Here is a 27,500-nt window from a genome sequence, read left to right on the forward strand (position 1 = left end):
TGTTCCTCACAGTGGACACTGACAGCTTATATTTCTGCGATAACTTTTTGTAGCCTCCCCCTAAACCATAATGTGGAACAATCTTTTTTTTTCAGGTCATTTGAGAGTTGTTTTGAGGCCCCCATGTTGCCACTCTTCAGAGGAGAGTCAAAGAGAACAACAACTTTCAATTGGCCACCTTAAATACCTTTTCTCATGATTGGATGCACCTGTCTATGAAGTTCAAGGCTTAATGAGCTCACCAAACCAATTGTGTGTTCCAATTAATCAGTGCTAAGTAGTTACAGGTATTCAAATCAACAAAATGACAAGGGTGCCCACATTTATGCACCTGTCTAATTTCGTTTTGATGCATATTGCACATTTTCTGTTAATCCAATAAATCTCATTTCTCTACTGAAATATTACTGTGTCCTTCAGTTATTTGATAGATCAAAATGAAATTGCTGATCCAAACACCCAAATATTTATAAAGGAAAATCATGGAAATTGTCAGGGGTTCCTAAACTTTTGCATACAACTGTATGTATGTATATATATATTTATGTATATATATGTTTGTATATATATATGCATGTGTGTATGTACATATGTGTATGTATATATGTATGTATGTATGCATACATGCATACATACATACATGCATATATACACATATATGCATACATACATACATATATACATACATATATACATATACATATACACATACATATATATACATACGTATACATATATACATACATATACATACATACTTACATGCACACATACATATGCACATACATACACACACATATATATATATACATATACATATATACATATACATACATATATACATACATGCATATACATATACATACATACATGCATATACATATACATATATACATATACATATATACATGCATATATACATGCATATATACACATACATGCATACATGCATATATACACATATACGCATACATACATATATACATACATACATACATACATACATACATATGCATACATGCATACATATACATATATACTTGCATATATACATATATATGCACATACATACATATACATATATACATACATATATACTTACATACATATATACATACACACATATATATACATATACACATACATGCATATATACACATACATACATACATATACATATATACTTGCATATATACATACATATGCATACATATATACATATACACATACATGCATATATGCATACATACATACATATATACATACATAAATATATGCATATATACACATACATGCATATATATACATACACACACATATATATATATACATATATGCATACATACATATGTATACATACATGTATGTGATGCCACAGCATCTCAATAGGATTCAGGTCAGGACTTTGACTAGGCCACTCCTAGAATATATCAGCATTTATTGTCTGAATGAAAAGAGTAAGCAATAAACTAAATGACGATTCACTCAGGAAACATCTCATCAATGAAAAAGAATCTGACTTTTACTGTTAAAACCAACAGAAACAGAGTCCAGATGTTCTGAGTTGAATAAAAACGTCTGTTTAACCCTCCTATCTCGTTGTTCAGCTGGCGATCGATTACGGAATCAAGTTTTTGGAAACCAGCGCGAAGTCCAGCATCAATGTGGAGGAGGTGATCACACACAGTTCCTGATTCGTGATGTGTCGAGAAACTTTAAGTTCATCATGTAGAAAATGCATTTTGATGTTAATGTGATGCTTTTCTCCTCCACAGGCCTTTTTGACACTTGGCAGAGACATCATGACCAGACTCAACAGGAAAATGGTGAGTGAACAATAAGAAACTTGGAGCCAGCAGTCACGATAATGTTAGAAAACATCTGTTCACATTAAGATTTCTGTTTATGAGCAGATGTCAGGAGAACAAACAGCAGTCTTCATTAATAATCTCATCAGTGAACAGAGTGAAACCGGCCCGTTTAACCAGAACGGCGTCGGGGAGTTTCAACACGGCCGTGAACGCACTCGAAGAAACAGCTCACAGCTCTAAATGCAACTAACAGAAAATGTTAGAATCCCAGTTAAAATGTGTCCTAAAACATCTGATAGTGTGGTCCGGCCCGCTGTGGCAGCGAGTCGGGGGTCCACTCGGTCATCAGAGCTGCCCCCGCCGGGACGAACACCCAGCAGGACTCTGCAGATACGTTTCACACAGAAAAACACCAACAGATGCGTGTGGAGCAGAATCAGGCAGAGACCCGCTGATCATTAACGTTCAACAGAGAGCGCTCACATGTTTTAATCACCTTAAACCCCCCGAGACCCCCTCCAGACCCAGGAGCTGAGCCCAGAACAGAGTCCCCCATGTCAGCTGGTGCTGAGACTCTTATGTATTTTAACTGCAAGTCTACAATTTATTATTATTATTATTATCCTATCGTAGAAAAGGTTTCAGTCGTAGTCGTCTGGACACTGTTTTCAGAATCAAGACGTTTCGGCTCCCATCCGGAAGTCTTTCTCAACTGTGAAAATGGTCTGAGAACTCAGAAATTTAAGCTACTCTGTGTTGCTTAGGCCCTGCCCTCAGGGAGGAGTCTACCTGAGTGTCTGTTTCACCTGAAACTGACCACCTTTCCTTCAGGTGAAACTAGGCAGGTAAACAGCAGATACTCAGGTAGACTCCTTCCTGAGGGCGGGGCTTAAGCAACACAGAGTAGCTTAAAGAATGAGAATGACTTCCGGATGGGAGCCGAAACGTCTTGATTCTGAAAACAGCGTCCAGGGACTACACCGTCATTATTATCCTATCTTACTTATCTGTACATGTTTTAATATTACAATAACATCTGTTTCCCATGATGCCGACAGCCCACTGCTCATGTCTGAAGCTGATTGGTCCACATCGTCACCTGTGACCTTTGAACTCTTTGTTTTCGTGTTGTTTTTCCTCCAGAACGACAACAACCCGTCAGGTGGAGGCGGGCCGGTTAAAATCACAGAGTCTCGCTCTAAAAAGAGCTTCTTCAGGTGTACGCTGCTGTAGGCGGAGCCTCCGCCCAGACCGCCGCCTCCTCCTCCTCCTCCTCCTCCTCCTCCTCCTCCTCCTGGCTGCTGCAGAGCTGAACCTCCCGCCGCAGGAGGAACAAACCTGTGGAAACATGAAGAAGAAAACGTCTTCATGTTGAATCTCAGAGCTTCCTCTTCACTTCCTGCACGCCCTCCTTCTTCTTCTTCTGCTTCTGCTTGTAACGCTCAGCGCAGCCGGTGAAGGAGACGCAGCCAGTTGAAAGTGTAAGTGATGGTGATGATGATGAAGAGCAGGACAGTAAGAGAGAAATCTGACTTTTCATCCAAAGACTGAATATTTAAAGACTGTTATTACTTATTAATACACTTTAAATTACATCATCACATCAAATTAACAGAATATGTTACAGTTAGTGTTCATTAATAACTCATTTAATTAATTAATTTTTAATGTCTTAAAATCTATCGATTGTTTTTTAAAAGCTTTGAAGTTTATTAATTTCTTTCTGTCTCCTGCTAAAAACTGAAGTGACGTTTGTATGAAGCTAAAAATCATTTAAATATTCACTTTTTAAATGTATCAATATGAAATCATTAATGATTAATCACTGAAATGATTCTGCAAACAAATATAGATAATAATCACGTTATTGATCGGGAACAGTCTGAGGGTTTTTCTGCTCCGTCAGCTGAAAAACCTCGTACCTCCGTGTTTGTCTCTGACGTCATTTCTTCAGTCTTCTTCTGTGGTGCAGGACCAGGAGCTCAGTTTTCATGGTGTCAGCGTTTCTTTACGGCCGATGACGTTCAGATAAACCTCGTCGCTTCCTTTCTCAAGAGGTCTGTTCGTGTCCAGTGCGACCCGAACGGGCACGGCGGGAACCGGCGGTCTCACGAGAACCCGGCGGCTGTTCTGAGGCCGAGTGAAACCGTGAAGTCGTCCTTTAAGGGAACGGCCTTCGTTTGTAGCTTGCAGGTGATGTTTCAGCCGGTGCCGGTCGGTCTTCACTGAGTCGCTGTTTCCAAAGAGTCAGCTGACGGGACGGGCGGAGATCTAGAGGCTGTTTCTGGGTCAGTTTGTCAGACGCTTCCTTCCTGTGCGAGAGAAGAAGGCGGTTACTGCAGGAACACATCCCATCATGCGGCAGCTAAAGCTGCGTATCAAAGCTTCACATGTTTCTGAAAACTGTCCAGAAACAAAACGTCGCCACAAAGTTCTGCTGCTTCAACGGCAAACAGGAAGAAATCTGACCCTGAGGAAGCTTTCGGAAACCTCAAGGACTCGCGGAGCAACGTGATCTATAGATACAGGTCTGCAGATAAAATGAAGCAAGACGTGCGGGAAGTAAAACTGACGTCCGTTTGTATTTTTAATGAAGTCATTTTCTATATTTTTGTATTTTATCTCGTTTCTTTGAAACCACTCGACGCTCTTTAACAGCGAAGACGTGCCGATTTTCTTTTTTAACATTTCAGAGGAATTTTGATTCAAGTGTTTTAATTCTTATTTTTGTACGAATCTGAAATATTTCGTGTCTTAAGAGTTTTATTATTATTATTATTACGCAGCTGTCGTGTTTGAGCGTTCAGGTCGGATCATCTGTGTCACTGCAGCGACTGCACGCTAAAACAGATCACAAATCAATCATTCTAATAATCAATCAGCTTTTTTCTCTCTTTAAATGATGAATTAACAATTTAATTTGGAAATAAAACATTCATTTTGTAATTCAGTTATTAATCCGTCTGAAGACAGATTATTGTTAATGTGATTTGTGTGTTTGAGTTCATCAATCAAGTTATTAAGTGATTATAATGAAACTGTAAAGAAATCTTCTTTAGTCGTAATATAAATATAAATATGGCCGCCGTGGATCAGCGGCGGCGACACTGAACAAAGTCACCAATCAGCTTTCACGCTGACATCGTTCCAGCTCGCAGCGTTTTTTACTTTCACACCGGTTTCTTACAGTGTTGTTGTGATGAAGATGAAGATGAAGTGAAGGTTTGTTCTGTACGAACGTCTGATCGGACGTTTAGAGCTTCATCATCATCATCATCAGTGTCGCCTCCAGCTGCACTTCCTGTTCTGTGTTTGTGCTTCAGTCGGTCGTCTGAACAAACTGTCTCCGAGCAGACCGACGACGGCGTTTCCCCAAAAGCTTCATTCGAAGCACATCCACCTGATCAATACTGATCAATACTGATCAATACTGACGGACGGCTCAGAAGTAACATTTATGACAAATAACTGATCTGCCCGTTTATATTTGTCTTTAATTTCAGGTTCCTTTATTAATAATTTTGTTTCTGACATTTTGAATCTTTTATTCACCTTTTGACTGATCAATCAATCAGAACTCAATCGATCAATCAGAACTCAATCGATCAATCAGAACTCACTGAGGGCTGTTTGTGTTCTTCATGCTTCAGTGTTTCTAAGGAAAACAGAGTTTATTCTTCACATTTAATAATTACATTTTTCTTTAGTTTTGTTCAAAGTGATCAGAACAGTCAAAAACAGATGACATCACTTCCTGTTTCATAACCACACAGGAAGTCAAATAAAACTGAAAGCAACGTGAACACAAACGGCTGCCGGTGTTCAAACTGATCAATAACAGCCTGAAAACTTTCACTTCATCGTTTTCCTGCTGTCTCTGTTTTTCTGTAAATGTTGCTGTTTTTGACTTGAGTCTGGTTTGTAAATTCTGTCTTTTTATTTGTACCTTTGCTAAAACAGCGCTATGCAAAAATACACTCATTCTGTTACTGAACTCTCTGATCAGACATTATCAGACGTATTGATCCACAGAACAGAGGAGGATGAAGGCTGCATGAACATATTAAAGAAACATTTTTGAGAAAAAATAAATTTTTACTTAAATCTCAGAATTGTTCCGATTTTTGACTGATGACTGATTTCTTTAAATAAACTCGTTCTGTATTTGCGAGCGGACGGAGAGGCGACGGCTTCAGGCTCCGCCTTTTCTATAGAAACAACATCCTGCTGATTTCTGTGGAAACGGAGTCGGACGTCGTTGCTGTCGGTGTGAAAAGGTCTTCCACACGTCTGTCTTCCATGATGTCATCGCGGAGTCAGCTGATCGTACAATAAACAGCTGTTTCTATCAGCTGGCGCTCTGCTTTCTTTATCATCATCGGATATTAAATCCTCCCGTTTGTCCAAATGTTTTGAGAACAACGTTGTAATTACTGGTCCCGGACCAGAGAGCCAATCAGCAGCTAGAAGACAAACAACACGCTTCGTAATAAGTATTGATTATTACTAATGATGACTTAACAACAGGCAGCGTGTGTATAATATTTCCACTTCCTTCCTCTTGTAGTTTGTTCTCTTTAAGGATTCCCGAGTGACGAGCGGCGGTTTGTTTCTGACGTCGGAGCAGAACGAGACTTCACGGCGTTTTCTGAAGGTCCGACACGTCACGCCTCCTCAGAGAGGCATTTTGTGTTCAAGTGAAACGCTGAAGACGTTTCACTGTGGAAGCCTTTTATCTCAAATATAAAACACAAATGTCATATAGACAATCCTGTTTCCATCCCAACAAAGTGTGCGACGTCTTCTGCCCACAGAAGCAACAGAACGTCTTCAGCTTCCTCCTCCACGCGGGAACCGCAGGAACCGCAGGAACCGCGGCGTACTCGGACGCGTTCCTGACACGCAGAACTACAATACTGCGGCGAGAGCAGGTTTCTTACCTGTGCTCATTTAGCAAAGTCCGGACGATGGACACGTCTTGAGCCTCTGCTGCTGTGAGCTGCTTCAGGTCCGGGATCAGGTCCGGGATCAGGTCCAGGTGTGTCTGGTCAGGTGGAGGTTTGGTCCCGCCCACCTGTGACTGAACAGGAAGGAGGATTATCAACAGCTGATGGTTGTTGTGTCACCGTCTCCTCCTCTCCTTTAACTAAAGACAAACTGTTTCCATGACGACCAAACACAAACACTCACCTGCAGCAGGAAGAGACCAGAGTCCGGATCAGCTGACAGGGTCTGGATCTTCAGAGACAACCAGATCAGAGCGATGCAGGATCAATAACAGAGTCCCGTTACTGTCGAAATGATTCTTTTCTACGTTATTCCAGAGGTCAGAGGTCACTGACAGCTAATCTGTAGCTTCTACTCTTTTCCCACAGGTGTGCTTATTTTATATGTTCCTGTTGTATAAATGTCAGCTGATTATTTACTCCCTCTCCTCCTCCTCCTCCTCCTCTCGAGGAGCTTCAGGAGTTCACCAGTGAATTCAGATCTGAAGGTTATAGTCAGACTGACCAGCAGGTGGCAGCGTTGTCTCAGTTTCTCTTTCTGCAGACCTGAATGATGTCACTGGGCGCTCACAGGAAGTGGCTGTTCCTGCTGTCCGTCAGGGCGGCCTCCGGCTCCTGGGGGATGGGAGGGGCCACACCTGGTCTGACACCTGGTCTGAGTCCCTGCAGGTCAGCGGGGGTGGAGGGTGAGTTCTTCCACAGCCTCTCCTCTCATTCGGGACTCAGCTGTTTCTGTCACTTGTCACGTGAACAGCTGAGCTCGACACTGTGAGAGACAGTCTGAACGTGCGACACGTTATCTCCATATTTAAATGATATATTCATTTAATTCAGAAGTCCTCAGTGAAATCAAAGTCACAGAAGAGAACTGCCTTCACAAGCTGAACCCGTTCATCGGCTGTGAGGTTTGGTCTGCTGCAGCTGGTGGACCAGCACTGGAACGGACCCAGATCCCTCCACCGACACCAGCAGTTCCTCGGTAAACAACAGACCCTCAGCCTGCAGGACAAACATCAGCATCATGCTGGATGTTATAACAATAATAATAGTTTGTTTCTATTTATGGTGAGGGGAGAGTAACTTTGAGGAAGATATAATCTGGAACCATGAAGAGCCTTAAAAGTGATGGAAAGCACCTTTACATCAACCGTGAAACAGACGGCCGTCAGCGCGGTGATGATCTTCTGTCCTGCTTTTAGTTGAAGTCTGCAGTCGTCTGTCTGAACGTCAAAACTGGTCAAATCTTGAAGATATTTTTTAGATGATAAAAACACAATCAAATCTGTGCGACAGAAAGCTTCCACAAACCTGATTACTAGTGCTGCAACTAACAATTAGATTTAATAACAGTTCATATGTTGATTATATATATGTGTGTGTGTGTGTGTGTGTGTTGGAGCACCTGTAATGGACGACTATGGACACTAAGACGGTGTAGTCCCTCATTCATCCAGGAGTCTGAGTTCTCAGACCATTTCCACGATTGAGAATGACTTCCGGATGGGAGCCGAAACGTCTTGATTCTGAAAACAGCGTCCAGACGACGACTGAAACCTTTTCTACGATAGAACACTGAGATCCTGTAAATTCACCGACAGTAGACAGACGTGTACAAGTACACGAGCCAGTGTCACCTGATTATGCTTCAATGCTTTTTTCTCATCTATTATATTTGTTGACTCATTTGTTCTTTTTCTGCAGCCAAGAGCTAAAGGCAGAGGACACGAGGGGGAGGTTTGTTAGTTATTTCAGTATTGTACAGACGCAGGACAGCGACGTTCATGACATCTCGTCTGTGTATCTTAGCATCAGATATTGGTTGTTCCTTGTATGGCTGCACTGTGTAAATGTTCCTGCAGCCTCAGCAAACTAAACGGGAAAACTGTTTCGGTTGTTTGGCCGAAGCCTGAAGCTGCTGCTGTGGAGGATAAGTCCCACCTGAGGTCCGTGTGCAGGTGGAGCGTCGGCCTGAGCTGCTGCAGCCTGCGGGAGGTGGGGGGGTCGGCTTCAGGCTGCCGTCACAGAGCTGCGAACTGCTTCTGTTGAGGAGGAAACTGGAGAGAACTGAACGACTTTATCCTCCAATCAGCTGCTCCGTCCGCACGAGGTCACTGATGTTTACCAGAAATGGTCTGAACGTCTCAAAGCTTTAAAAACTGTTCAGAAAGTGGAATAAAGATCAGGATCAGACTCCAGACTGGTCTGCAGTCTCAGTGCTCCATGTTAGTGACTGTTAGCTGGTTTGAAGCTGGTTTGAAGCAGTTCAGACATCAGGCAGAATCAAGTCCTCTGCACCAGCTTCAGTCTCCCGCTTCTTTTACGTGCGGCAGCGTGTTGATGCCGACGCGCCGCTCGTTCACTCGTTCGCCGCTTCACTTTGTTAAAAGCGTGTCATCTCCAGCTGATGACGTCAGCGTTCCCATTTTATTCTTCTTATATTTTCACTGAAATTCTATTATGACAGGTTTGTAACAGATATTTACAGGTAAGCTTTTCTTTTGCATTTATAAAGTAAAGTTAAAATAAATTTGCAAAAGGAACTCATAACTTCATAAACTGAATATAAACGTTTATGCTTCACTCATTAACTCGTTTCACAAATCTGTTTGGTAAAGAGACGACATGCTGTAACTGTCACTCCCTTTAACTCTGGCAGTTTGTTACATGTCAGCGAGCGGGACTCTAATGGAAATATTAGATTGTTCTGTGATTTGTCGGATATCTTTACTTGCGTTTATTTGGATTCGACAACAACAGACGTTCCTGGTTATTTTATCCATAAACTGTTTCTCTAAAGATTTTCCAAAACGTGTGCTAGATATATGTTTTTATATACAGTGACGGATGATTTTGTCCACATTAGACGCCTGACTCGTGATTCCACACAGAAACACCCTCCGCCTGTTCCCCTCCACCCCTGACGAGAAAATGAAGCAGGTAAAGTGACTGTACTGAACTCACAGCGTGTAGCTCAGGAGGCGGCTGCCGTCGACGCTGAAGGAACACTACCAACTGAAACGAAGAAGACGTCAGTGACGCTGCAGAGCGGTTTTCAGCGGGAACTTCTCCAGTCACGTTTCAGACGGATGTCAGTCTCATCTCTTTAGCCTAGCTTAGCACAAAGACTGGAAGCAGGGGGAAACTGTTAGCCGAGCTCCATCAAAAGAGATAACATCCACCTTCCACTGACTCCAAGTCTGATGTTTATTAAACAGGTGCAGAAAGAGATGTAAAAAGAGACCTTGTGGTTTAGCATCAGAGCTAACACGACACAAACAGGATGAACCTTCAGAAAAACCTCAGACTGCAGCGACGTGTCCGTTTTGAACAAACATGTTTATTATTCAAGTAAGAAAGAGACAGCAGACGCTGAGCTGTGGCTGTATTTACACACATGTACAGTTAGTCCAGCTGACCCTGGACCAGCTGCTGGGAGTCAAACTACAGAGCGAGAGAAGACCTTTGTAAACTCTAACAGTTATTATTTACAGAACAAACTACTGTACCGGCACTGTAGCACAACAACATAAATAAAACTAGATTTAAACTTCGCTGCTTTCAAAGATTCTACAAAATCAACAGTGCTGTTCAAACTGTCCGCAAGTCCCGAACTCCAAACTGCAGCAGGAAGCACACGGACCTGCAGAGAGAGAGACAGGCAGAGGGAGAGACAGGCAGAGAGACAGACAGGCAGAGGGAGAGAGAGAGACAGAGAGAGAGACAGGCAGAGAGACAGAGAGAGACAGAGAGACAGGCAGGCAGAGAGAGAGAGAGAGAGAGAGAGAGAGACAGACAGGCAGAGAGACAGAGAGAGAGAGAGAGACAGGCAGAGAGAGAGACAGGCAGAGGGAGAGACAGGCAGGCAGGCAGAGAGAGACAGACAGGCAGAGAGAGACAGGCAGAGAGAGACAGACAGGCAGAGAGACAGAGAGAGAGAGAGAGACAGGCAGAGAGAGAGAGACAGGCGGCATTAATTACATATGTAATGTGTGTGCGGTGTATAAACCAACATACAGACATAATATAATAATAATATTATATTTACAGGCTTTTCATCGTCTGTTCTTTGCTGTATTTATAAAGCTTTGTTTCCTGCATCGTAGTACAGCTGTAGTTAAACCCCAAGTCTTTTAACTGCCAATCATCTAGATAATCATTAAAAACATTACAAATCATCTAGATAATCATTAAAAACATTACAAATCATCTAGATAATCATTAAAAACATTACAAATCATCTAGATAATCATTAAAAACATTACAAATCATCTAGATAATCATTAAAAACATTACAAATCATCTAGATAATCATTAAAAACATTACAAATCATCTAGATAATCATTAAAAACATTACAAATCATCTAGATAATCATTAAAAACATTACAAATCATCTAGATAATCATTAAAAACGGTCTTTGTGTTCTGGACAGTTTCCTGACGTCTAACAGAACAAATGATAACGATTGATCAGTGATGGTGGTCATCATCAGCTGCAGCTCCAGGTCTCATCCTGAATGATTTAACACACTGAACCTTTACAAACCTCCAACAGCTGATTATTAGATTAATGAAGACGATAACAGATATTCTGCTCTGGACTCCAGCAGAGTAAAGAGTGAGAAGATAAATGTTTCTCCTGATGACCTCGGGGGTCAAACAGCTGCCGCAGCAACGAGTTCACTTACAGTCGAGTCCGTCCGGTCGCTGACTCACACGACGGTGGCCGGGCTGATGACTGGAGCCGCTTTCTGAGGACAGACGGACACACGGCGTTAATGTCTCAACACGTGGAGAGGTTCGTACGAGAGCGGCAGGCAGCAGCTGGAGTCAACAAGTGATGACAGTCAGACCTCACCTGACACTCAGGTAACGTCTGAGGACAGAACGCATTTATCATTTACCTTTCCACTCAGTGTCAGATTTATGGCTGGGGCAGGGGGACGGTGCAGGGGGACGGGGCAGGGACGGGGCAGGGGACGGGGCAGGGACAGTGCAGGGGACAGTGCAGGGGACGGTGCAGGGGACGGTGAGGGGACAGTGCAGGGGACAGTGCAGGGGACAGTGCAGGGGGACAGTGCAGGGACAGTGCAGGGGGACAGTGCAGGGGGACAGTGCAGGGACAGTGCAGGGGGACGGGGCAGGGGGACGGTGAGGGGGACAGTGCAGGGGGACGGTGAGGGGACAGTGCAGGGACAGTGCAGGGGGGCGGGGCAGGGGGGACGGTGAGGGGACAGTGCAGGGGGACGGAGCAGGGGACGGAGCAGGGACAGTGCAGGGGGGCGATGCAGGGACAGTGCAGGGGGACGGTGCAGGGACAGTGCAGGGGACAGTGCAGGGGACGGTGCAGGGACAGTGCAGGGGACAGTGCAGGGGACAGTGCAGGGACAGTGCAGGGGACGGGGCAGGGGGGCGGTGAGGGGGACAGTGCAGGGGGACGGTGGGGACAGTGCAGGGACAGTGCAGGGGACGGGGCAGGGGGGGTGAGGGGACAGTGCAGGGGGACGGAGCAGGGGGACGGAGCAGGGACAGTGCAGGGGGGACGATGCAGGGACAGTGCAGGGGGGCGGTGCAGGGGACAGTGCAGGGGGGCGGTGCAGGGGACAGTGCAGGGGACAGTGCAGGGGACGGTGCAGGGGACAGTGCAGGGGGACAGTGCAGGGGGACAGTGCAGGGGGACAGTGCAGGGGACAGTGCAGGGGAGTGCAGGGGACGGTGCAGGGGAGTGCAGGGGACGGTGCAGGGGACGGTGAGGGGGACAGTGCAGGGGACAGTGCAGGGGACAGTGCAGGGGACAGTGCAGGGGGACAGGGGGGCGGTGAGGGGGGACAGTGCAGGGGGACGGTGCAGGGGACAGTGCAGGGGACAGTGCAGGGGACAGGGCAGGGGACAGTGCAGGGGACAGTGCAGGGACAGTGCAGGGGACAGGGGCAGGGGACGGTGCAGGGGACAGTGCAGGGGACGGTGAGGGGACAGTGCAGGGGACAGTGCAGGGGACAGGGCAGGGGACGGGGCAGGGGACGGTGAGGGGGACAGTGCAGGGGGAGCGGAGCAGGGGGACAGTGCAGGGACAGTGCAGGGGACGGTGCAGGGGCGGGGCAGGGACAGTGCAGGGGGACGGTGCAGGGGACAGTGCAGGGGACAGTGCAGGGGGACAGTGCAGGGACAGTGCAGGGGGACGGTGCAGGGGACAGTGCAGGGGACAGTGCAGGGGACAGTGCAGGGACAGTGCAGGGGACAGTGCAGGGGACAGTGCAGGGGACAGTGCAGGGGGGCAGTGCAGGGGACAGTGCAGGGGACAGTGCAGGGGACAGTGCAGGGACAGTGCAGGGGACAGTGCAGGGGACAGGGCAGGGGACGGTGAGGGACAGTGCAGGGGACAGTGCAGGGGACAGTGCAGGGACAGTGCAGGGACAGTGCAGGGACAGTGCAGGGGACAGTGCAGGGGGGCAGGGGGACAGTGGGGACAGTGCAGGGGGACGGTGAGGGACAGGACAGGGACAGTGCAGGGGACGGGGCAGGGGACGGTGAGGGGACAGTGCAGGGGACGGAGCAGGGGGGAGCAGGGACAGTGCAGGGGACGATGCAGGGACAGTGCAGGGGACGGTGCAGGGACAGTGCAGGGGACAGTGCAGGGGGACGGTGCAGGGACAGTGCAGGGGGACAGTGCAGGGGACAGTGCAGGGACAGTGCAGGGGACGTGCAGGGGGAGGGGCAGGGGGGAGGACACAGTGCAGGGGACGGTGAGGGGACAGTGCAGGGACAGTGCAGGGGACGGGGCAGGGGGGCGGTGGGGACAGTGCAGGGGACGGAGCAGGGGGACGGAGCAGGGACAGTGCAGGGGACGATGCAGGGACAGTGCAGGGGGCGGTGCAGGGACAGTGCAGGGGACGGTGGGGACAGTGCAGGGGACAGTGCAGGGGGACGGTGCAGGGGACAGTGCAGGGGACAGTGCAGGGGACGGGGCAGGGGGACGGTGAGGGGACAGGGGGGCGGTGAGGGGACAGTGCAGGGGGACGGGCAGGGGGGCGGTGGGGACAGTGCAGGGGGACGGGCAGGGACAGTGCAGGGGACAGTGCAGGGGACAGGGCAGGGGACGGGGCAGGGGACAGACAGAAGGCCAGGTCAGAGATCATAGCTGTCTCGGTACTCACAGGTGAAATGTAGTGGCTGCTGAGGTGCTGTTTGTTGGAGGAGGAGGAGGAAGAGGAGGAGGAGGAGGGCTGGCTGGGGGGGCTCAGCTCCTCGGCCAGCGCCTCCTGGAGGTGGGAAGAGACGCAGCCGCTGTCGGAGCCAGTGGAGCCGGAGAGACAGCGGGACGATGAACCCGAACTCTCCGTGGCTGAGAGAAAAAGACTCTGCTGTTAGACTCTGACGGACGAATCAAACAGTTCAGACACACGCAAAAGAAACAGCCCTGATGATGTCACAGCGATGTCATCACACTACGAACACACTGCAGGGGTGGAGCTTAAAGACGTGACTGTTCACCAGGCAGGGAGGCTCTAATGAAAGACTATTCAGCTGCATTATGGGAAATGTAGGATCCGGTGCGTTTGGACTAAAAGTCAGGATCTCCCCACCTCTGCTGCTGAAATTCGGTTTTGTTGTTGATGGAACGTGCTGACGTTTCCTCCACACCGGGAAAACAATCACTTATACAGACCAAATCTGAAAATCTGAAACATGAGACGTCCTGGTCTCATTCCTGCTTCACATGAACCTGTCGGATTTTAACGACCCCACGGCCTTCCACAGCCTGCACACCCGAAACCCGCCCTGCTGAGATCTAATAAGAAATGCACGTTGTGAGCGTTTACGTACTCATGGAGGGCTGGCTGCCGGTCTCGTGCTCCTGCTCGTCTTCCTCGATACAAGAAGTGATGAAGGAGCTTTCAGCAGCAGGAGAGGAGGAGACGGTTTGACTGGAGGAGGAGAGCAGAAATGGTTATACAATGGAAGTACTGACCTGAACCGGACCGGACTGGACCGGACCGGACCGCTGCGTGTCGTACCTGTACATATGCAGGTTGAGCGGTCCCAGCAGGCTGGATGAGGAAGGCCCTGATGCTGAGGGGTCAGAGGTCACCGGTCCTCGTTTAAAAGGGTTAGCGTGATCAAAGACAGAGACGGCAATGGATGCCCGCGTTCTGGCACCTGAACACACACACACACACACACACACACACACTAATCATTAGTTGATTATTCAGTCAATCAATATAAAATGATTCAGTGCCTATTCTGATAACTGATAATGAATCATTTAAGGATTTTTTGTGTTTTTAAATTGTTGGTCAGACTAAAGTAACCTCATCTCCTTAGTGACGAGCAAAAGCCATCAGGAGAACTTCAGGTACCGTTGCACTAACTTATGTTTACCTGAAGCTGCTGACCTGCGCTGTTTAGAAACAGGTCTTCTACTATATACTGTAACAGCTCAGTTCACTCTGAGCTCCGTCCGTCTGCGTAAAACACACGAAGAGGCGACAGCGATTCAACGCGCGTCTCGAGTAAAACCGAATTCAGATTTGAAACGTGCGTTACCTCTGCTCTTCATGATGTAGTGAACAGCTCGGTCGCTGATGGCTGCATCACTCGGCTGGATGTCCAAAAACGGTTTGTTCCCGACTCCCATCGACACCATCTCCTTCAAACGCATCTCTGAAACAGACAGAAGACGCTGAAGTGATCGCAGGTGATGACAGAGCAGCGCTGGTTCCTCTCGGCCCCCCCTCTGTACCTTTGTTCCTGGTGGCCTGGTTCCACAGGATTCGGGCGATGTCGGTGGTCCAGATGTGTTTGACGTCCAAATTGGCAGCCTGAAGGATGAAGGTCTGATTCTTGGACGTCCTCCTTCTGAACCAGATCTCAAATCGCAACCCGTTGTCTCCCGTGGACTCCGTCAGACCCACATCTGCCGTCTAAAGGACAAAAAAGGAGCTCAGTCTGGCCTTCAGGTTTGACCTCTGGAGTCTCCAGTCTGAGGTTGATCTCTAAGTGTGTTAAACTCTGGAGTGTAAATGCCCGTTAAGTCTAACCTCTGATTCTGACTTCTAGATCTGATGGTTTGGGAGACAGACCTGGGTTTGACCCTCGGGGGGCTCGGGTGTTTTTACCTTGAAGGAGTGTTTGTAGATGAAGACGTCCAGCCCTCCCTCCATCTTCTTGGGTTTACTGAAGAGAACGAGCTCCTCAAACAAGAAGATGTGACGCTGACATTTCCTCCTCCCGGTCCAGACAGTGAACTCGTCCTGACGGATCAGCTGACCCTGCTCCTTCAGGTTCACCTGGAGAGAGAGAAAAGAAAGAGAAGGGAAACCAAATATCAATTAAAATGAGGAAACACCCATCTAGATCACACCCTATATTGTGATTACCTGGGGCTCAGAATCAGTGCCTCAGGTAACTTTGGTCTGCCACTGAAACAAAAGGCATGTAGAGCATTTTTTGCAATTAGAAGAACATTTTACAAATTAGACATACCAATTAGAATTGGGACTAAAATATTTGTAATCCAACCAATCGCAAGTTTGGGGTCCACTCAGTCATCAGGACGACTAGATGGGACAAGCATCCCATAGAGGCCCTGCATGCAGAACTCTGTAGGTCCACATTAAACATCCAAAGAAAAACACCAACCAATGCATGCAGGGCGGGATTAGGCTGCTACCCATTGATTATTAACATAAAAAATAAATTAAAAAACACACACTGTGGTTACATCTCAAATTGAGCCCCAAAGACCAAAGATTTCAGGAACTACAAACCCAAGAGCTGAACCCCAAAAAGAGTTCCTTCTGTCAGCTGGTCCTGAGACTTACTGATCAAATAACACCCAGTACTGTTCAGACCAGCACTGCTTTCCAACCAATAATCAGAGTAAACCAAATTCTTAAATTAACAAAAGTTGCCTATTTGGAACATTGGACAAATCAAAACTCAAAACAAACTTAACTGCTATCTGGCCCTAAACCACGAATATAAACTGGAGTATTTCTTTACTGTCAGAGACACAACGCAGAGACAGATCCTGACCAAATACAGGCTCAGTGACCGCAGACAGATCCTGACCAAATACAGGCTCAGTGACCGCAGACAGATCCTGACCAAATACAGACTCAGTGACCGCAGACAGATCCTGACCAAATACAGGCTCAGTGACCGCAGACAGATCCTGACCAAATACAGGCTCAGTGACCGCAGACAGATCCTGACCAAATACAGACTCAGTGACCACAGTCAGATCCTGACCAAATACAGGCTCAGTGACCGCAGACAGATCCTGACCAAATACAGACTCAGTGACCGCAGACAGATCCTGACCAAATACAGACTCAGTGACCACAGTCAGATCCTGACCAAATACAGACTCAGTGACCACAGTCTTGCCATAGAGAAAGTCCCAGCTCCCAACAGAGGAAAGAGTCTGTGGTCACTGCACGACAGCTGAGGTACAGACAGAGATGCACTTCCTCTTTAAATGTGACAAATATAATATCAGAGTCGAAAACTTTAAGAAATTTGATTTGTTAATCCCAAACTTCACAGAACTAAATGACATTAAAAAGCAACAGACTGTATTAGGAGGAGGAGGTGCAGCTAACTGAGCTGCACAATGTGTGACTGCATGTCACAAACCGAGGGACACAGTTTACACAACAACACTGAATGTGACGTAATTATCTTGACACACAAAGTTACATATACACATACATTTTGTTGTACATACAGTTTTGATGTTATATACTGTATTTTATCTATGTCGTGTTATTGCTAATTACTGTTTTTGTGTATTGTTTTATTTTTATTACTGTTTGTGCATTGTCCAAATATTTGATCAATTTGTACTTGGATGCTTTGGCAAAATTGTTTTACAAAACGTTCATGTCAGTAAAGCCATTGAATTGAGACAGTGACAGACAGACAGAGAGCCTTCAGTAAGCTGAGCACAGTACACCGTGGTAGAGACTTAGGACGAATAATGATCTCGCCACACACATCACAACTGTAAAACGAAGCAAAAACCACTTTTGGCTGAAAATGAATAAACACGTAGGCATTTGCGTCACCATACCATGAAGAAGAGTTCTACAGCTCCCTACACAGAGACGTGTCACCTTCAAGCCCAAGGCAAAATCCCTCTGTGTGGGGACTTTAATGCACGAACAGGTTCAGAATCTGAATGTATAGACCACACAGATAAACACATATTCAGTCACTTCTGACCCCCGCACCCACAGCCACGAGGAACAACCCTGACAAAACAATGAACACAAGTGGCCTCAGGCCTGTATATGATCAGAGGAGACAGTTTGGGACGATTCACCACCTGTTTAGCTCTTGGAGCAAGTGTAGTCGACTACGCCATCTCAGACACGGACCCCTCCTCATTCAGTGCTTTCACTGCCGAGCACAAACCCCCCTTTTCAGACCACAGCCAGATTAATATTTACTCGGGAAAACACACTAAAGCTTCTATTAAGAACCAGCCCAGGAAGCTGGAAGTCAGTAAGCTCTGAAGACAATGGTTTGACAGTGACTGTAAAGAAATTCTAAAACACTTAAGACAGTTATCAAACCGTAGACATTAGACAAAAGAAATTCCACTACACCAACGAAACGCTTCAGGAGATTGAAAACGCAGCAGAACAGGGTCTGTTTTGACACGTTGAACGGTTTAGAAACTACAAAGCCACAACAATTAGCAATACAAGGTGGAGACAGAAAACTATTTTAATGACCTTTACAAAAGTATCCCACCTGAAGATCTGAACTTAAATCAAACTAAAATTAAAACAAAGTTAGACAAAGTTGAATCATAACCAAAATCTATTAGATTACCCAAAAAAGAGTTAACAGCCAAACTGAAAACTCTTGATTCAAAAAAAGCTTGTGGCACAGATTGCATAAAAAATGTAATGCTGCAGAACAGAATTACAAACTGCAGTTGTTAAACTGTTCAATATGGGCTGACTGCTGGCTGCTTTCCTGATGTCTGGAACCAGGGGCTGATCGTCCCAATCTATAAAAATGGAAATAAATCAGACCCTTAAAACTACAGAGGGATCTGTGTCAGCAGCAAACTTTGGGAAATTATTCTGTAATATCCTAAATTCCAGGATATATACACCTTACACACTTTAACAAACATGTCCACCAAAAAAGGGAGACAAAATATTTGCTGGTTTCATCGATTTAAAAAACCCTTCAATTCAATCTGGCATGAAGGACTTCAAAACCCTTCAAAGTGGAATTGGTGGTAAAGTATACGACCTTATCAAATATACGTACAATCAGTGTGCTGTGAAAATTAACAAAGAAAGAAGTATTTTACTCAAGGACGCTGTTTAAGTTCTTCCTTATTCAACCTGGATATAAATGAACCTGCAGACCAGTTGGACCGTTCAGCAGCTCCGGGCCTCAAACTCTTAGACGCAGAGATTAGATACCTGCTTTATGCAGATGACCTTATTCTGTTGTCCCCAACCAGAGAGGTCTTCAACATAACCAGACCATCCTGGAACACTACTGGAGGTCAATTTTAAGAAAACCCAAACCATGATCTTTTAAAATAAACCCAGATGTCTTGAAAACAAATACCACTTTACTTTGAATAACACCCAAATTAAACAGACATGGCCGCCCAGAGAGGAGCGTGGATGTGGTCACTGCTCGACAGGCAGAGACCGAGATGCTCCTCCTCCTCCACTGTGAGAAGTTCTCACAGTAAGAGATTTCTTCAGTAAGAGATTTCCACGACGGGGAAATAGCCAAGAAAATGACAAACTTCCTAAAGTTAACCCCAGAAGAGAAACTGGCAGTTTTGATCTGGATTCAGTCAGAATCATCCAACGGGTCCGGTAGTGTTCAGACTTGCAGCTAATCAGATGGGAATGAGTTTGCTTTCATCACATATAGATGGAAAAAACAAATGAAAAAATGTTTCTTTCTAAAGAAATTGAAACCACATTCAGCCTGTTGCTGTAGTCCAACTCATATGTGAGTGTAACAAAGAAAGCGGACAGTGAGAAGCTCTAAGGAACCCCACAGCTCATGTTTTATGTTTGCCTTTGGTTAAGCACTATGTGCACGGGTCCACTGCAGCTCCTGTCTGCAGTGGACCCGTGGACGGACAGACAGCTGTCTCTGGATCACTGTGAGACTGAAGGAAACTCAGAAACAGCAGGATTCTCAGGCAGGTTCTGCAGGTTTCTTCTCTGGCGTCTCAGCTGGTTTCTGAGGTTTATTCTGGACGGACGTCAGAGATAAGAAGAAGACCTTTTGACTAATCTTTAATAAACTTACATCACAGTCTCGGATGGCGTCCATTGCCAGCAGGTCGTTGCCGTGGCGAAGCTGGAACTTGACCATGTTGGTGGCAGCCTGCAGTGCGACAAGCTCCGCCTCCTGAGCCACGCCCACCTCCTTCATGAGGTCAGTGAGCAGCAGAGCATATTTACTCATCCTCTGCACAGGTTTCAACAGGTAGGAGGACAGGTCCATCTTATCTCCCAACTCCACCTGCTTCCTCTGCGGGGGGGGGGGGGAAGAGGAGGAGGAGAAGAGAGAAGAGAGGAGGAGGAGGAAGAGGAGGAGGAGAAGAGAGAAGAGAGGGGGAGGAGGAGGAGGAGGGGGGAGAGAAGGAGGGGGAGGTCAGTTGTGTGTCAGTTGATTTATTGTCTAAAAATGTGTGGAATGTGGGAAACAGCTCACGCTCAGAGGTCAAAGGTCACGGTGAGCCCACAGAGGTCAGAGCATGAATGGAGAGGTCAAAGGTCACAGTCAGAGTGTGTTCTCACCCTGAAGAAGGAGTTTCCGTGGTTGGCCAGCAACGCGTCAGACTTCGGTTTGTTCTTGCTGTACAGCGCGTACAGACTGAACTGCTCCTGCTGTTTGAACACAACAACACCTGATTCAGCACCTTCAGACACACCTGTGTATATATATATATATATATATATATATATATATATATATATATATATATATATATATATATACCCCAACAGGTATGTTATTGTATAAAAGCTGAACCTGCTCAACGCAACGCCATCGTGTGTGTGTGTGTGTGTGTGTGTGTATATATATATCTGTGTGTGTGTGTGTGTGTGTGTGTATATATATCTGTGTGTGTGTGTGTGTGTGTGTGTGTCCTACATGTCGGAGGAAGCAGTGCGGCACTCTCAGCGGGTGTGTGTGTGTGTGTGTGTGTGTGTGTGTGTGTCCTACATGTCGGAGGAAGCAGTGCGGCACTCTCAGCGGGTGTGTGTGTGTGTGTGTGTGTGTGTGTCCTACATGTCGGAGGAAGCAGTGCAGCACTCTCAGCGGGTGTGTGTGTGTGTGTGTGTGTGTGTGTGCGTCCTACATGTCGGAGGAAGCAGTGCGGCACTCTCAGCGGGTGTGTGTGTGTGTGTGTGTGTGTGTGTGTGTGTCCTACATGTCGGAGGAAGCAGTGCGGCACTCTCAGCGGGTGTGTGTGTGTGTGTGTGTGTGTGTGTGTGTCCTACATGTCGGAGGAAGCAGTGCGGCACTCTCAGCGGGTGTGTGTGTGTGTGTGTGTGTGTCGTCCTACATGTCGGAGGAAGCAGTGCGGCACTCTCAGCGGGTGTGTGTGTGTGTGTGTCCTACATGTCGGAGGAAGCAGTGCGGCACTCTCAGCGGGTGTGTGTGTGTGTGTGTGTGTGTGTCCTACATGTCGGAGGAAGCAGTGCGGCACTCTCAGCGGGTGTGTGTGTGTGTGTGTGTGTGTCCTACATGTCGGAGGAAGCAGTGCGGCACTCTCAGCGGGTGTGTGTGTGTGTGTGTGTGTGTGTCCTACATGTCGGAGGAAGCAGTGCGGCACTCTGAGCGGGTGTTTCCAGCAGGCCTCCAGCTCTCTCAGGAAGAACTGGCTGTGGAAGTCCAGCAGTTTCTCCAGGTTTCCGAAGACGACGGAACGTTTCCCCCTCAGGTCCTGAGGGAGGTCGGCTCGGTCCATCTCGGGGAAGTAGTGATGGATGATGTAACGCAGCGAGCGAACGTACTCCCGCTCCGTGGTCACCATCTCCTCCACGACGTGACGCAGCTTACTGCGGAGACACAACGTATACAGACACACATCAGGCTGCTGCTGTTAGAGGAGCGCCATCCTTCAATCTTCTCCCCTGAACCACTTCCTGTTCACTGCGTCTCCTCGGCCCACCGTCGTCCCCGGTAACGACCCGCTCATCACCAACTACGTCCTTCATCTCCGCTCTCTGCTCGGTGACTCAGTATTCTCTCCTCTGCGGTCTGGATCATCACACACACGCTTCTCATTTAAAACTTAGTGTTCAATCTGTAACGATCTGTTCAAATCCAAAGGTCGCTATCTAGCAGTACAACAGACTGAGTTACACTCCGAGCATCATTAAACTGTTCTCCGTGATGGTGTAACACGGAGGACGTCAGGTCCTTTACTGACGTATAAATATCACAATGTAAAGACTCAAAACCTGGTCTGAGTAAAAGTACCTAAGTGTACTTATTATTATTATTATTATCATATACATATATGTTATTATTATCATTATATTATGCAGAATGACCCCACTGAAAGATTTGTATTATCATCTATTGGACATCATTACTGATGCGTTCACATGCAAGCAGTGGAGCTAATTCTAACAATAAACGGTAAATAAGTATAAAGTAGCCTATTATGGAAGTACTTATAATATAATAGTATGCAGGTATAGTTAGTAGTTGAGTAAATGCACTTTACTTTCCACCGCTAAAGGAAACTCGCTGCTCTGTGAGGATTATTACGACACCGAAGCATCTGGGAAGTGTTGTTTTGTGACCTCATTAAAGTCACCTGTTTGTTTTTTAAAGTGACAACCCTACCGGACACCTTTCCAGCTGACTCCGCCCTCTGGCGGATTACCCACCTTCCTCTGGGTCGGGAGTCTGTTGCCGGGCTGCCGGTGGTTCTGGGGGTGCCGGGCGCCCCGGGACCGTGTAGCTGTCCCGCCCAGCCGTGAACGGCCGTCCTGGGGCTGAGCGTGTGGTCGGCTGCGTCGGTGCTGCTGACCTCCAGACCGCGGATGAACACGCCCGTGTTTCCTCTGCGCACCGGCTCGCTGAGGGCGCGAGGACACGGGCCGTACCGCGACACCTCGGGGGTGGAGGGACAGTCAAAGCTCTGAGTCTTCCTGAGCTGCTGCCGTCTGCCGGAGAAGAAGGAGGAGGGGGAGGAGCAGGCTGAGGAGTCGAGGCGGGGCAGGCCGTGACTGGAGGAGCAGATATCCACCTGGTCTGATGACTCCTCTGAGGAGGCGCTGCGGAACAGACGCCGGAGGAGCGGGGTGTGCTGGGGGGTGAGAGGGGAGGAGGTGGAGGGAGCAGGGGTGGAGGTGATGAGTGAGGAGGTGATGGAGAGCAGGGAGGTGTTACGAGGAGGTGAGGAGGTGTTGGAGTCTTCCTCGGGGGGACAGGAGGAGGTCTCGTGGACCCCCCAGAGTCCTGACAGCCTTTTCCTGGAGGAGGTGGAGCTTCTGCTGACGGCAGAGTCAGAGCGCTGTCTGTGGGCGGAGTCTCGTGTCCTGAGCGCTGCCTCCATCTTCCTGTCAAACATTTTCTTGGTCTCCTGACACTTGGACCAGGCGAAGCTCCACTGACGGAGGCCTCGCTCGCCCCGCAGCTCGCCCGCAACCGCCTTCATCTCCTGAAAACGACCGTCTGGGATTGGCGGGTGCTGGCAGTGGTAGTCCTCCAGGCAGCCAATCACAGCCTGGCATTTGTCTGGCAGCGCGCACTCCTCCATACTGATACCAGCTAGGTGACGCATACCCTCCAACGCCCAGCCATAGGCCTGCAGACAGACAGAGAGTCAGCTGTAGCTCACGTGACATCACACCAAGGGGGTGTGGCCTCAGGTTAACCTCTGACCTTTAGCTTGCTTAGTTTTGTATTTATTCTCTGATGATGATTCTCTCACCTAAAGACACTTTCTCTCCATGTACTTTATAAAATACTTAAACTGAAGGAAAAATAATCACTATTGATCGGTTCAGCCAATCAAAACAACCGTCACACATGGTAACACACAGGAACAGGATGGCGAATCACCTTTACGGCTTTCAGCGGCCACCTCAGACACAGTTGGCAGTAAAATGACAGCAGGAAATTTAATTTAACTAATTTTATTCAATTGTATAAACTTGTGGTGTACTGTGTTGTATAGCATCAGTTTAATAAAGAACCTGCATATGTGACACCTGCGTATTCAATATGTGTGAATCTTCTGCAAACCGCTTTGGCAACAACACGTTTTTGTTCATGCCAATAAAGCTATTTGAATTGAAAAATTGACATTTCCAGTTGGTAGTGAGAAAGCTTTGAAGTGTGTGTGTGTGTGTGTGTGTGTGTGTGTGTGTGTGTGTGTGCGGTATAAATAAGAGAAGAGGCCTCCAGCTTTTCTACACTGACTGACTGACTGAGTCATTAACATCCTTACAGACAACTAACACATTACGTCACCACTAAAACACCACACACACACACACACACACACACACACACACACACACACACACACACAGAGGTCGGACTGGGTTGTTCCAAACTTTTCAAGGCCTGGAGAGGATCAGTTCAAACCGGCTGCAGAGGCTGCAACATGTCCAACAGGGGCCCTCAACACACAGGAAGTGTTAAATTAATCGTCACTGGAAGATTTACACAAAATCTATATTCATGACTAATTATTATTATTATTATTATTTCCTTTCTTTGCTTTAATGGATGTTTCTATGGACACAAAGTTCTTTTCTAGCAGTTATAACTGATCTGTGGAGTCAGGAGTTTCTGACTGCCGGTCAGCTCTCAGGACATTTTTGTGTTTGCAGATAAAATGATAATAACACGCTTGTATTTTTCTTTTGGGGTAAGGCAGAATGTGAAATGACTCCCCAAACAGCCAATCAAAGAGAAGGAATAAAACTGATTCCCACCCCCGCCTGTAAACACATACACACTACAGAGAGACGGTAACAGGAAGTGTGGGCGGAGGCCGGCTCAGAGAGCAGAGAGACAACTTCAGCGTTCAGCACAGATGGAGACAGTCGACAGGTAGTCGGTCTGACCCACAACAGGTGAATATCCACTGTCAGAGTCTTAAACTACTTACTTATATTTACTGAAATGTTGATTAAATATGTTTCTGTCACGATGAAATAACAACAGCTGTAGATCTGACACACCTTATTTTTCACGAGCTGATTGATCCAAATACTGAAGGATTCAAAGTATTAAGTCTATATATTTAAATCATTGATCTGATATGAGTGAAAGCTGATCTGGAGGATGTGAGATCAGCTGATGGTTTTCTCAGAGAAGACGTCTCACTCTGTTGGAGCTGCTGAGCTTCAGAAACGCTCTGGTTGTACAGAGGTGTTACAGAGTGGAGCTTCTTCCCTCACAGATGATCTTTGGTCCAGTTCAGACTCAAACAGACAAGTTTACTTTTGTTCTGAGGTAACATTAATCAGTGACGGCTGATCTGAGCTGCCGCCAAAAAGAGAAAGAGAGATAACAGCTTCAATAACAGATTTGTTAGCGTCGGACAAATATATTCACATTCACGCTCTAATTTTAGGATCTCGACTCAAAGACACACGTCCCGACAAACACAAGTAACTTATTGTTATAACTGCAAGTTCAGTCAGACTGAGTCCAGACAATGAAACCATACGGACAACACACACACATACACGCTCCTACAGTAGGCCACTGGGTCAGCTGTGTGTGTGTGTGTGTGTGTGTGTGTGTGTGTGTGTGTGTGTGTCGGCTGAGTGCTCTTCAAACTGATTAGCTGGCTAATGTGTCCTGATCACTGCAGCCGCTCAGTTCCCACACACACACGCTAATATGTATGTGTGTTAAAGGGTTAACTCAATCAGCTGAGTTAGGACATGGCAGAGATGGTGGGGGTGGGGGTGGGGGTGTGTGTGTGTAGGGGTGGGTGGGTGGGGGGGTGAAATGGGGCTGAACTGAAAGAGTGGGTTACCACACTTACAGTAAACAAAGGTGTCCTGCAAGGATCTATTTTAGCCCGTATCTTATTTTCTATTTGGAATAAATCCAGCTAAGATACATCTGTACGCTGATGACACAATCATTTACAGTATACACGGGTCTTTGAAACAAGCCATAGAGCTCTTGCAGGATGCTGTTCAATCACTGCAGCTTTCACTGTTCAAATTAAAACGGGTCCTAAATTAAAAAAAGACCAAATATATGATCTTCACTCGTTCTCCCTCCAAGGCAGCTGATCCCACTATCTTGACATTAGCAGGTACATGTATAGAAAGAGTCACTTCTTACAAAGACCTAGGCATATGGCTTGATGAACAGTTGGCTTTTAATGTGCATATTGATAATCTGGCTTTTTTTGGGCTTGACATGCAGATTGGATTCGAAACCGGTTCAGGTGAACTACCGGGCTGTCCCACACTCACCATTGCATAACATGGTCCTCTCTATTCCAGAGCAGAAAAAAAATATATGTTGCTTATATTGCCAAGACATTGTTGGACATGTTTTAGTGTCATTTTAAGAGTATTAAGCATATTTTGATGATTTTTGATTTTCGGAATAATATTGTGGATCGCAGTTATTTTGGCCGGGATAATCGTAAAATGAAATGAAATGAAATTTTCATTTCGTCCCATGCCTAACAGAGACTACTGAAAGATGTGGCTGTTTACCAGGCAGGGAGGCTCTAATACAATAATTACTTTATCTGATTTAAGGACTAAACTTGATAAAAACTCTGAGAATTCAGATAAAAATTCAGAATAAGGACCAGGAGTGCGGTACACTATAACAAATAGAATTGGCTGTCGTGTTTTCCAGGTCGGGTGTGAAAGACTAAGAACAAGGCTTTCGAATGAGTTATAATTTAGTTTAGGTTTAGGGTTGATTAATAGGCTTGAGTCGAAGATGGCTGCAGCTCCACCTCCTCGGTCGGTGCCTCGAGGAATGTGAGTATTAATATGACTGGGCGGAGTGGATTCATTTAGGCTAACATATTCTTCATGACCCAGCCAGGTTTCAGTAAGACAGAATAAGTCAATATGATACTCTGATATTAAATCGTTCACTAGTACAGCTTTAGATGACAGATCTGATGTTTAAGAGTCCACATTTAATTCTCCTGTTTTGTTGTGCTATTTCAGCGTTTAGGTTTTTATGTATAACTCCTCTTCTGTTAACTTTAGATTTTATTAATTTAAGTGGTTGGGGGGCAGACGCCGTCACTAAGGAGTTTTGGGTGGGTAACTGCTCTGGAAGCACAGAGAAGCGTGTAGGACTGCAACTGTCTCCTGGTCTCAACTCTGAGTTGTCATAGTTTAGGTCCACTAATAAACTTGGTCAGATCTCTAGATATGAGCACTGCACCATCCAATCTCTCCTAATCAGACCAGGTCTTCCCCAGAAAGTCCGCCAATTATCTACAAAGCCCACATCGTTTGCTGGATGCCACCTTGACAGCCAGCGGCGGCATGAAGACTAGCGGCTAAACATGTCATCACTGGTCAGGTTTGGCAGGGGCCCAAAGAAAACTACAGAGTCCGACATTGTCTTTGCATATGTACACACCGACTCTACATTAACTTTAGTGACCTAGGATTGGCGTAATCGGGAATCGTTACCGCCGACGT

General features: G+C 46.6%; 2 protein-coding genes across 5 annotated transcripts in view; one reads left to right on the forward strand and one right to left on the reverse strand.

Moving 5' to 3' along the window:
* LOC122876379 (ras-related protein Rab-8B) overlaps window positions 1-5,915 on the forward strand; it is a 27,946-nt gene extending 22,031 nt beyond the window's left edge. The window contains exons 6-8 of one of the 2 annotated variants that reach the window (XM_044196687.1): window positions 1,608-1,673; window positions 1,776-1,826; window positions 2,955-5,915. In XM_044196687.1, coding sequence (XP_044052622.1) covers window positions 1,608-1,673; window positions 1,776-1,826; window positions 2,955-3,044 — 207 coding nt within the window. In that variant the 3' untranslated portion in view covers window positions 3,045-5,915. The remainder of the gene's footprint in view (window positions 1-1,607; window positions 1,674-1,775; window positions 1,827-2,954) is intronic. The other variant, XM_044196779.1, reaches the window with a different exon arrangement.
* A 4,219-nt stretch (window positions 5,916-10,134) lies between these two features.
* Window positions 10,135-27,500, reverse strand: part of plekhg4 (pleckstrin homology domain containing, family G (with RhoGef domain) member 4) — a 49,988-nt gene continuing 32,622 nt past the window's right edge. For 2 of the 3 annotated variants that reach the window (XM_044196337.1, XM_044196258.1), the window contains exons 13-23: window positions 22,728-23,650; window positions 21,638-21,887; window positions 20,619-20,708; window positions 20,125-20,349; window positions 15,936-16,106; window positions 15,560-15,740; window positions 15,364-15,480; window positions 14,832-14,973; window positions 14,641-14,741; window positions 13,971-14,158; window positions 11,556-11,692 (exon numbers count right to left, since the gene is read on the reverse strand). In XM_044196337.1, coding sequence (XP_044052272.1) covers window positions 11,600-11,692; window positions 13,971-14,158; window positions 14,641-14,741; window positions 14,832-14,973; window positions 15,364-15,480; window positions 15,560-15,740; window positions 15,936-16,106; window positions 20,125-20,349; window positions 20,619-20,708; window positions 21,638-21,887; window positions 22,728-23,650 — 2,481 coding nt within the window. In that variant the 3' untranslated portion in view covers window positions 11,556-11,599. Of the gene's footprint in view, window positions 10,458-11,504; window positions 11,693-13,970; window positions 14,159-14,640; window positions 14,742-14,831; window positions 14,974-15,363; window positions 15,481-15,559; window positions 15,741-15,935; window positions 16,107-20,124; window positions 20,350-20,618; window positions 20,709-21,637; window positions 21,888-22,727; window positions 23,651-27,500 lie in introns of those variants that run through there. The other variant, XM_044196419.1, reaches the window with a different exon arrangement.

Source organism: Siniperca chuatsi, linkage group LG1 (genome assembly GCF_020085105.1).
Source record: "Siniperca chuatsi isolate FFG_IHB_CAS linkage group LG1, ASM2008510v1, whole genome shotgun sequence".
NCBI classification, from domain to species: Eukaryota; Metazoa; Chordata; class Actinopteri; order Centrarchiformes; family Sinipercidae; genus Siniperca; species Siniperca chuatsi.